The 10460-nt window shown below is 43.3% G+C and overlaps 2 protein-coding genes across 3 annotated transcripts; both read right to left on the bottom strand.

Annotated features, from left to right (window-relative positions):
* Positions 1–123: 123 nt before the first annotated feature.
* Positions 124–6495, bottom strand: eva1c (eva-1 homolog C (C. elegans)). 2 transcript variants are annotated; one of them, XM_076889200.1, is made up of 9 exons: positions 6478–6495; positions 4125–4416; positions 3103–3302; positions 2776–2899; positions 2446–2598; positions 1585–1728; positions 918–995; positions 734–826; positions 124–655 (listed from the first exon to the last, which is right to left on the bottom strand). In XM_076889200.1, exons 2-9 carry the CDS (start codon positions 4234–4236, stop codon positions 279–281), a joined length of 1281 nt encoding a protein of 426 aa, XP_076745315.1. In that variant the 5' UTR covers positions 4237–4416; positions 6478–6495; the 3' UTR covers positions 124–278. The 2 variants fall into 2 exon arrangements, with proteins under 2 accessions (XP_076745315.1, XP_004550123.3); XM_004550066.6 differs by lacking the exon at positions 6478–6495 and adding an exon at positions 4553–4728.
* A 54-nt stretch (positions 6496–6549) lies between these two features.
* On the bottom strand, positions 6550–10460 carry haus1 (HAUS augmin-like complex, subunit 1). Its single transcript, XM_004550064.3, has 9 exons — positions 10337–10460; positions 10077–10251; positions 8849–8984; positions 8622–8756; positions 8426–8549; positions 7193–7258; positions 7014–7085; positions 6759–6806; positions 6550–6669 (listed from the first exon to the last, which is right to left on the bottom strand). The coding sequence occupies exons 1-9, from the start codon at positions 10355–10357 to the stop codon at positions 6625–6627; spliced, it is 822 nt and encodes a 273-aa protein (XP_004550121.1). The 5' UTR covers positions 10358–10460; the 3' UTR covers positions 6550–6624.

Below are 10460 nucleotides of genomic sequence, written 5' to 3'. Positions count from 1 at the left end.
TGTTTGTTTGTTTGCTGGGGTTGTTTTTTTTTTATAAATAATGTTTCAGCCTGAAATGTTAAAGCTATATTTAGTGGTGAGTCTGTATAAATACAAAAGACATAAAACTTTGTTGATCATGGAAACTTTTGAAAACTTTTTCTTCGCATATTGTTCGCAAAAATGGCAAAACACAACAAACTGCAATGTTAAAAAAGGAGCTTCTTGCGGTGGTGATCAGTATACCTGATGGGAAAAAAACACCAGATGCTGAGTAGCATCCACAGGTCATGAGTTATTTAACACGAGCTGCCATTCAGATAGGCGTTCATCCAGATCTCCTGCATGATCATCTCTCTGCGCTCAATCCTCTCCGCCCGCTCGGCCGCTTCGCTCACATAAGTCACTTCCTCCCAACCGTATATCGCCTTCCTTTCCGTGGCTGAGAGCAAAGATCTTCCCGTTCCCTCGTGGTCATCTTCTTCTTCATCTGTGTCATCCTCATCCTCGTCATCTTCCTGATACTTAACAGTAGGGCTTCCCGGCTTGGGTGCAAGTCTGTGATCTCTGACCCAGCGTGCCCTGCAGGTCACTCGAACAGATACAGCCAGCAGGGTGAGCAGGAGACCAACGCACACGCTGGAGGTAAACAGCAGAGCTGCCATTTCAGGATGCTCTGTGTAGGAAACAAAGAGGGGGAGTTGCGATAAAGCATGGATTGGGAGTTAGTTCATGAGCGCATGTGTGTCAATACCTTTGATGTAAGCATATGTCAGGAGAGAGTTGCTCATCATCGCTCCTGAGTTGTCAGGCCTTCTTGAGCCTTTAGGAAAGGGCTCCTCCAGATCTGCAGGAGAAGATTGTGAAGATTACAAGTACGATGTGAAGAAGTCACAATAAAATCTTGGAACTGCGTGGACGGCATGACGCTGTTGTACCTTTTTCTGTGCCCACGCTAGGAGATGAGGTGAGGCTTACTATGTTGGGGTCTGCCACCCTTAGTAAACTCTGCGGTACTATTGGGAAAAGGACAGAAGAAGTCTTTGTATCGCTGTGAACAAAATGACTCAGTGGCTCAGTAGACCGTTTTAAACAAGCTACTTCTCACATCCAAACTGAGCCAACAATGGAGTTACACATTCAGATCGAAAATACTTTCCCTACTATTGTATTAATAATAAGCGCCCTTCAAGGCTAACACACATTGTTTTGCTCTATATGGAGCCAACACATCCAGTCAGAAGAATTCTTTCAACACCAGGCTCCAAATTACGATGCATGAATGTGACCTCGATGGCATTTGTGCCAATCACAGGAAGTTTATCAGGATGTCAACTCCAACTCACAAATCAGTTGCTCACAGTCCAATCTTCCCCTGCTATTGCGCTCTTGGGTGTGATGGGATAAGAACAGCTGATGGCTGGGATCAGCTGATAAGAATCCAGAGTAGGAAGTTAGAAATGTTCACCGATGGAGCTACCGCGTAATGAACGAGGCCAAAACAAAAACCTTCCTTTGTGTACGTGCTCCTACTTTAAAACAGCTATGTTCAATTCATCACAGGGATTGCAATTAAGGTGAATGAGGAAACAGAGAGGGTCCTACCACAAGAATAGATCACACTGAGGTACTTCCTGGTTCCTGGAAAGCATGGGTCCCTAAAGGTCTGGTTGCTGACGGGAACAGCACACTTCTGTTTGCTGTAGCAGGACTTGGAGACCAAGTGTACGGCCTCATGGTTCAGACACTCTGCAGGGAAAGAGTCAATTGCAAAAAGAGTTACTGAATAAGAAACATGGATTAACTGTAGTTAATCCATCTATTGGCTTCCGCTTATCCATATCAGGGTCGTGGGAGGGGCTTGAGCCTATCTCAGCTATTGTAGGGCAAGAGGCGGGGTGCACCCTGGACAGGTCACCAATGTGACACAGGACTAACATAGTTGTGGTTAAATTTGAATAAAATCAAAAGCATCCAGAGACCTAACTGTATCCTGTCATTGTACAATGTGAAATCAGTCATGTACAGTTTGAATGTCACACCAGGAAATGTTCCCAGAACGAAATGATAACAATGGCTGGGACACACTCCAATGAGTAAATGTATTATTCCATTATTCATGTTATTATCTGCACCTGCTTTTTCATGCTATGGGAAATGTCAAGACAAATGTGAATAGATATTTGTTTATGATAACATCAGAACATTTTCTTCTGCTTAACCAGGTCTGGGAACAGCAGCAATTAAATAAGTATCCCTCCACAAACTGCCACCTTATCACGGTCTCACACACAGAAGTTTCACAAGATTATACAATGAATTATTTAATTCTATTGAGAAGCAATATGTCGCCCTTTTTAAACTTTCACAGTGCTGTACTCTAAATGTAAAACAAACTGTGTCCTCTTTAACTTATTCGTGCATCTTGAGACCTTTCATTGCTGGAATCGTCTGCTAGAAACTCACCAAACGGGGGTGGTCTTGTCAGGTGTGAGGGGCAGGTGTCGGTGTGACCCAGCCTTCGCCCGTAGACAGCTGCATAGATGTTCAGCGCCCTGGGGGGCTTACAGCGCAGGACCATGGTTTCTCCTTCACACACCACATGTCTTTTGTGTTCAGCTGAGTGAGGGGGGGAAAAAAGGAGTAAAGACGACTTGGAGGAGGGTCTGATGGTGGTAGGAAACTGATGGCTGAAATTGGGTGTGGGGAGGATTTTTATGTGTGGCTGTGTAGCTATTCGCTTAAGAATGTGTGAGGAAACTTGTGCTGAAACAAAATTTGACCCGATGAACTCACTAGGTTTACACTTGTAGTCCACATGGAGGTATTTGGTAGTGCCGGGGCAGGGGTCCTTCCCAAATAGCAGGTGATTGACAGGCATCTGGCAGTCTCTGTGGCTCTGACACTCCGACAAAAGCTTCTGCACAATAAACATGGACGACAGTCAGCAAACACCATCCACAGTGAAGGAAGGACAACCAAATCAGATGCAAAGAGCCAAGCTTATGCACCGACTGGTTGACATGACGATTTTCAGACTGCGTGAAAGTGATGAGCAGCCACTAAGTAACAGCTGACCCAGTGAGAGTGAAAACAGCTCTTTACCCCACATATAAAATGCACCTGTAGGGCTGTGAAAGCTGAGCAGCTGTGATTGTGTGCCCCGAGTGGAGGGTGTGGAGCTACTCCGCAAAGCTGCATCTCGCTGCTCCCGTAGAAGGCAGACTGGATGGAGATGGTGGAGTGGCGTGGACAGTGGAGCCGCAGAGGTTGCCCATCACACGCGTGGGCAGAGTGGCTGGTAATGATCCTGGACAGGTAGTCTGTTAGACAGAAGACATGTATGCATGCACAGAAGGGAGACTTTGCTAATTTTACACATTACATTCAGAATTTCACCTAATCATACTGAATTAAAAAAAACTAAACTGTAGTAATTTATTAGCTACATAAATAAAACACTCTTTTTCTTGGATCTACTGCATCAGTAGCTGCGGAGCAGGTTGCGTGGCCTCTTTGGCGCTCTTGCAGGTGTCTCAGGTTGCTTTAAAAAAAAAAAATCACTGTGGTCTTGCCTCACTCACGGTCTTTTTTTTTTTTCAAAGTGGCATATTCGGCGAACCGGCATTCAACAAACATAACCGCCCTGTGCTGTACGGTTATACATTACATTACTACTGATTCCAAGGTGTTGAGCTGAAGCTGTGCACAGTGTATCCAAAGATAAATACATTTATAAATCCAACACTGGGGAGATGGTTCAGATAAAACACAAGAATATGAGAAGAAATGCTGCGCAGTCATTTTGTCAGCTTTACCAATACAGCAAGAAGACACAAAATAGAGAATTAAGATGTGTTACATTATACCATCCAGACTTTCTTGCTGTATCATGAACACTAGCAATGAGAAAGAGTACAGCCACATTATCTATAACACCATACATAAAAATGGCAAACAGAAGGTTCACCCCCCACACACACACCCCAGCCACCCAACCCCACTGGCAGCTGTTATTACACACCATATAACAGTGGGGCTCATACCCAACCTGCTGTAACAGAAATACTTCGTGTTCTCATTGTCTGCACGACCACCACCACCACCCCGTAATCCCCCACCCACCCACATCACCATCATCTTACCTGAGAAGTCAGCCAGTCCACTCATGCTTCTGGTCCACAGGAGTAAAGTCAGACAGAGGAGGCTGTGGCTCCAGTCCAGTCCGCGACAACGGGTCCAGCTCATGACTCGCATCCCCCGTCTCACTGATCATATTAAAAGCTGGGACGCTTAAAAAAAAAACCCACCGTAGGACTTCCCAGACTTCACAAGAACCCACGCCAGATGGTGAAGGCGCTCAAAGAGGCCGCGATACCGAGCTTCATCTCTGTGTCGCCTGAGCTGAGATCAAATCACTTCTTCATCCGTCTTCACCTGCAGCACAGGAGAGAGAGAAAAACAGCGGCCGTTTGGGGTTGAGTAAGATCAGCCGCTGTGTGCAGCAGCAGCAGCAATGGACCACAGAGGAGGTTGGGAATAGCAGCTGCGCAACAAGTTGTTCAAAACTGACAGACGAGGTGACGGATCCGAGCGACGCGTGGAGTGGCGAGTCTCCCACGGCGACTTCCCAAACGCTCAAGCCCGCAGATCCGTGAATGGATCCATGTGGAAACTGAAGACGACCCACAGTAACAGCTGAGCGGGAATCATAATGTGGGCGTGGCGCATAAAACTATTTTAAAGGGAAGAGGGGCGACACGCTCGCTGGTAATGACGCACTGGCTCCCTCCCCCTCCGCGAGGCACATGTTTACTTTTTGGAACTTGCTGTTTTATTCTGCCCGTTTCCTTCGCCTTTCTCTACAACTCCTAAGCTTTATTTTATTTTTCCACATCATAGCTTTAGACCAGTGTATTATATTTGGCGGAATATTTCGGCTTTCTTCGCATATTAATCTTACATCTTCACAAAAGTAATAGAAATACTCTCATAGGACATTGTGCAAAGGTTTAATCAGTAGAAAACCTCTTAGAATTAGAAGTGCCAAATTTTGAGGTTTTAAGTGACATTTTGATTCAGTTTCTTCTCATAATCTGACACCCTAACCATGGCGCCTTTCAGTGAAGCTGGGGGCCTACTGGGTAAACTGCTCCCCAGCCCACATCCATGACCCACTCCATGGTAACCAGTCAGTCTCCGTGTCAGACTGCACAGCAGACGTACAACAGTCAAACTGACAGAGACAGTTGGGGTCTCCACGCTCAGCTCCACATAAGTGGGAGAGAGGCAAGGGTGGGTTTGGATCACAAGGGGGGTATTTTGCATATAAACTGGACAAGTTTGTTGCATTCTCCGTATTTTGGCTCCGGGTGCTCAGGCAGTGGCCCCAAAACCACTTTTACGTGCCATTATCCTTCCAAAGCCTGTGGAAGTCTGCTGTCTATCACAAAAGGTTTCCTGCACTTTGTTTTTAAGAGGTAACATAGCCATCTAGGCCAGTCAGTAAAATAACAGTGGCACATGGGTAAACAAGAAATTCATGTAATGAGGTAGTGGAAAGGCTTCTGAAATGTGTTGATGATGCAGTCTTTTTTAAAAGTATAGAAATAATGCTTTTTATTACAATTTCTTTTGTTCAAGACAACTATGTCAACATTCACCACAGGAGACCCATCAGTAATAACACAGACTATAAATCAGGGGTGTCAAACATAGACCTGGGACCCAGAATTGGCTGAAAAAAAGCTCAAATCTGACCCCACTGGGCAGCTTTGGAAAATTTCAAGGAAATCTTTGGATTTTTAACTGTATATTTACATGTTTTACAGCTTCTTCTACAGATAAAGACCTCCACCATGGCCATTTATACTACACCAAAGTAAATAAGCAATAGAAAAATAATGAAATAATATAAAGTTTCACTTTTTTGGGCAGTGAAATACCACAACCTTTCCTGTTATTTTCACACATTTACTTCTTACAATTTAGTTGTGTTGGCAGATTTGAGAAGCTTCTCTGGTCCAGCCCACTAAAGATCAAGGTGGGCTGTATGTAGCCCATGATGCAAGAGGAGTTTGACATTCCTGCTAAAAGTGTTTGGGAGACAAACATCTTTTGCGTGGTTACCAAATCCTGTTTTTTTAAATATGTTGCCATCACAACAAAGCTATTCATTTAATGCCATCTACCGTCTCTGTATTTGGGGAGAAAGATCAGACTCTCACGACATGTTGTTAGTACTTCTTCGGAGGGGAAACAACCCCTCAATTAGACTGCAGTGAACAGAAAATAAAGACAACGCTCTTGATTAGTGTTAATGATGTCTGTAACAAACAGGAAGAGGTGGAGGAACAGAAAACAGATGAAGCCAAATGTTTTTGTTCTCTAATAAATACTCTAATAGGTAACTGTGAAATAAAGAGAAATATAAAGAATAATATTGACAAGACTTTAAAGCTGGAAGTTTTGAAAAAAGTGCCTCTAAGCAGCTCTTACTTTTAGAGCACAAGGAGACTTGTCTCTGCACAGATCTGTTGGGTTGCATAAAAAGAAGCCAGAAGGTGGGTGTCAAAGCAAAGAAATTTAAGTGACTTTTATTATTTAACAAACACAGTAAATAATACAGTAACATTAGACAAATCTTCATTTAAAATCCACATTCATCTCAAGCTGGGAATCAAGTGCAGCCTGAAAACAAAAAAAAAGAAATAGGATCAAATTCAATAAATCAGCCACCACATCTCATCCATTATTGAGCGAGTTTTTAGGATGCTTACCAGCTCTCTTTTTGCCTCTTCTATCTTCACTTGAGCCAGAGACGGGCTCTGTTTAGAGGAGGAAAAACAAAATTCAGAAACCCAAATTCAGGAAGTTTGTTTCCACACGTCTGAACACGGTTCAACCCTTTCCTTCAGGTTGGTTTTAATAAAGTCATTTGTGCACAAAAAACATTATCCAAAAGGATAAAAACAGATTAAGGGGTTTGGTCGTGGAGTATTTAAAAGTCAGTAACAGAGTGAAAACAAACATACCGGGCTCAGGTCCATGTAGGGCTCCAGTTTCTTCTTTAAGGGGATTATTTCTTTTTTCAGCTCGGTGACTTCCTGTAGAGAGAAAAATAAGATGACACTTTCAGACCCTCTAAGCAGACGGTATTACATTTTCATTTCCATGGCAATGAATGGGGGCGCATGTGGAAAAGCTGAAATACCTCTGACAGCTGCACAAGAGCCTGGTGGGTGATAGACTTGTCCATGTTCCTGGATACAAGCTGAGCCTGCAGGACAGAAAGAGCAGAATAAAATCAGTGCTCTTTAGAATATCTGCTCCCTCCTGACATTAACAGGAACTCTTGGACCTGTTCTGCAGAAACATCTCTGTTCTCTAAACTGTAACGTGGTGCACACATTATATCTGGGAGATCAAACACTGATGCATAACAAAAAAACTGGAAAACTGGTCATCCCAATGAGGAAAACAGTGCATTTTTCTACACCTTTTCTTATATTTTTTGAAAACTATCTCTTTTTTGTGGTAGTGTCGTCAACACTTCATACCATCCCAAACGTTTTTAAAAAATACTTTTTCTTCTGCATCTTTTCTCCTTTACTATGACCATTCTTAGAGTTTTATATACATAAAATTGATCTTTTTGGCTTCTGATGATGGATATTTTTACTGTAACTGGAGGGTAACTGTACCTCTAAAGCTGCAGGGCAAAAACTTATTTGTACATTTTGTTATAGTTTCTCATCCAAAGCAAACCTCCAATTAATTGAGTCAACACAAAGAAACACAGAGCACTTTTAAATATCTTGATGAGTTCTGCAAAAATGTTACAGGCATTATTATCATTAGCTCTTCTTTCTTTTTCAAACTGCCTCAGATATCACTGCAATATACACATTATTCAGTCTGCCTACTGGAGTACTGGTAATGCAAGTACAAGTAGCCAATCACAACTCAGAGCATCAAGACCATCTGCTGAAGTTCAAACACAGCATCAGAATGAGCAAGAAATGGGATTAAAGTGACTTTGAACATGGTTGATGGTTGGAGGTGCAGACAGGAGTACTGTATTATTCTAGCTTCTGGCTGAAAACGCCTCATTGATGCCAGACGGGAAGGACCAGACTGCATTGAGCTGACAGGAAGTAACTCAAATAACCACCCATTACAACCAAGGTATTCAGAAGAACCTCTCTGAATATAATACAACTAAGCTTGCAGCAGATGAGCTACAGCAGAAGAAGACTACACTGGGTGCCACTCCTGTCAGCTAAGATCAGGAAACTGAGGCGACAATTTGCCTGGGCTAAGAAAAAATTGGATTTCTAAAAAAAGATATGAAAAATGATATGAAAAAAAAAGCCTGGTCTCATGAGAAAAAAGGGGTCCAACCCTGCACTAACAAGGTATACCTAATGAAACACAAACAACATACCTCCCACCGCTCCCGTCTGTTACTGAGCTCGTTCGCCTTTGCTGTCACAAAATCCATTTTGAGCAGCTTCTCCTCAGCTTTAGCGCTCTCCACTGCCTGAGCTTTGACAGTTTTGTTGATATCCCTGAAAATTAAGATTGCCAGTATTACAAAATATGCTACATATCATCCATATAAGAACAGGTGAGTTACCTACTCTTGTAAACTTCCCCGGAGCACCAGAGTTGCCCCGAGTCTCTTTCTGAGGGCCCGGAGCTCTCTCTCAAGTCTTCTATTTGACTTCTCCGCTTCCAGAAGTTCACTAGTGAGGTTGTTTACGGCTGGCATAAAGCTGCACACAAGATGACGAGACACGAGCCAGTTTATCTCACCCTGTTTTTTTAACCTGGCCAACTTCATTGAAGAAAAAAAAACAAAACAGACCTGCCCAGTGAAGTGTCTCTCACTCCAAGCACCATAGCATTGTCTACTAAAGCAGATAAGCAGTCAGCAACTGGCTTTGACAAACTGGCAGAGGACAGGCCAACACTTTGTAGAAGAACATCCTGGAGATGAGCACCTGAGTGGAGAAAACACTGAAAACTTTAAGGTGGAAGTTAATGTCTCACATAAACAGCACAGAGAAAAGTAAATCATTATAAATAAAGGCTTATTAATATTATTTGTAACAACTTGGATTTTTTTTAAATACTTTTGGCCGATATGCATCAGAGGAAGAGTACCACAGTGCAAAAGTAAAACAGATGAGGCATCAGGCAAACATACAAAGAGAAAACTAAGATGAACAGTTAAATGGTTTTAATGTAGAAATCATTGTATACTGTTTATTACTTCACTATCAGTATCTGTTCACTAGTTTAAGTCTAGACAAATGTGTTTCTGTATTCCAAGTATAATGTAAACACACTTTATAATACACCACACGTTACAGTGTAAAGGTTGTAGGCACTTTGAATTTTTAATTTCTCATCCATCACATAATAGCCATGTGCAAAAGTCAGTCCTGAAAGAGTTTGGAGTAACCATGGTGAACGTTTCATTGCCTGCAACATCATCTGTGAGGAAAACGGGACGCTGGTGGGAGGACCTGCCAGTTCTGGTGTTCTCAGGCGAATGCCAGTTAATCTGCATGGTGTTCGGTTGTGAGCACAGGTCCCACTAAAGGACCTTAATGCCACCGTCATAGTTTGTGTGTTTAGGTTTGGTAACAAAACATGCACATGATTAGCCCACTGGAGGTAATTTTGCAGGGCTCTGGCAGCACTCCTTTTGTCCCTCCTCACACAAAGGGGCCGATACTGATCTCACTGCTCGGTCGATGCCCTTCAACCCTGTCCAGCTCTCCTTGTGTCACCACTGTTTTGAGACCACGATGGAAGATACAGCAAACCGTAGTGATGTACCATCCTGGAGAAGTCGCACACTCTCTGCTGCCTGTGAATGACCTGCATCTACCCTATCAGCAGTTTCTGCCTCCTGCTCGGACAGACTGATATCCCTGAACTTTAACTGTCCTTCTATTACACTGTGACCTGCTAAATGCCTTTAAAATTAGTGCAAGTGCACTTGGATGCTGTCTTAAACCCACAGCATATTTATCTCCCCTCCCTAGATTAAATGAACTTTGTATAACTGCCTGTAAATTACTCACCCTCAGCCTGGTACTCTGCAGCTTTCTGTTTGAGGTCCTCTATAAGGAGGGCTGTGTCACTGCAGCGGGCTTCGCTGGACTGGGCGAGCTGGTACAGGATGTCCACTGTCCGTGTGTTGACTTCAAACTGTGGCACAACCTGCTCACCAAACACGGCGCCGAGCCAGCTGTTCACCTGAGGATGCCACAACAAGCAGGAACATATAAACACGGGGCAGCAAAAGCAGTCAGCGGGATATGCTCCCGAAACAGAAAAATACCTTCTTAATCTTCTCACACATGACTACTGAAAGGTCGTCACAAACCAAAACAAACGTCTTCTCGAAAACTGCAAATGTTTTCGCGCCCCCGAAATCATCCCAAAAACTTCCTGGTTACCGGCCA

The sequence above is a fragment of the Maylandia zebra genome, linkage group LG10 (genome assembly GCF_041146795.1).
Source record: "Maylandia zebra isolate NMK-2024a linkage group LG10, Mzebra_GT3a, whole genome shotgun sequence".
Lineage (NCBI taxonomy): Eukaryota > Metazoa > Chordata > Actinopteri > Cichliformes > Cichlidae > Maylandia > Maylandia zebra.
This window is presented reverse-complemented; position numbering and strand designations above follow the sequence as displayed.

What these genes read in the sequence shown, in the direction of transcription:
- eva1c (XM_076889200.1), bottom strand. Translation starts at nt 4,236, where the DNA reads ATGCGAGTCATGAGCTGGACCCGTTGTCGCGGACTGGACTGGAGCCAC. An exon ending in GGACTACAAGTGTAAACCTA is followed by an intron (nt 2,599 to 2,775) that starts GTGAGTTCATCG and finishes CCCCTCACTCAG; the next exon opens with CTGAACACAAAAGACATGTG. An exon ending in GACATATGCTTACATCAAAG is followed by an intron (nt 656 to 733) that starts GTATTGACACAC and finishes TTTCCTACACAG; the next exon opens with AGCATCCTGAAATGGCAGCT.
- haus1 (XM_004550064.3), bottom strand. Translation starts at nt 10,357, where the DNA reads ATGTGTGAGAAGATTAAGAAG. An exon ending in ACAGACGGGAGCGGTGGGAG is followed by an intron (nt 7,259 to 8,425) that starts GTATGTTGTTTG and finishes TCTGTCCTGCAG; the next exon opens with GCTCAGCTTGTATCCAGGAA. An exon ending in CTCTTGTGCAGCTGTCAGAG is followed by an intron (nt 7,086 to 7,192) that starts GTATTTCAGCTT and finishes TTCTCTCTACAG; the next exon opens with GAAGTCACCGAGCTGAAAAA.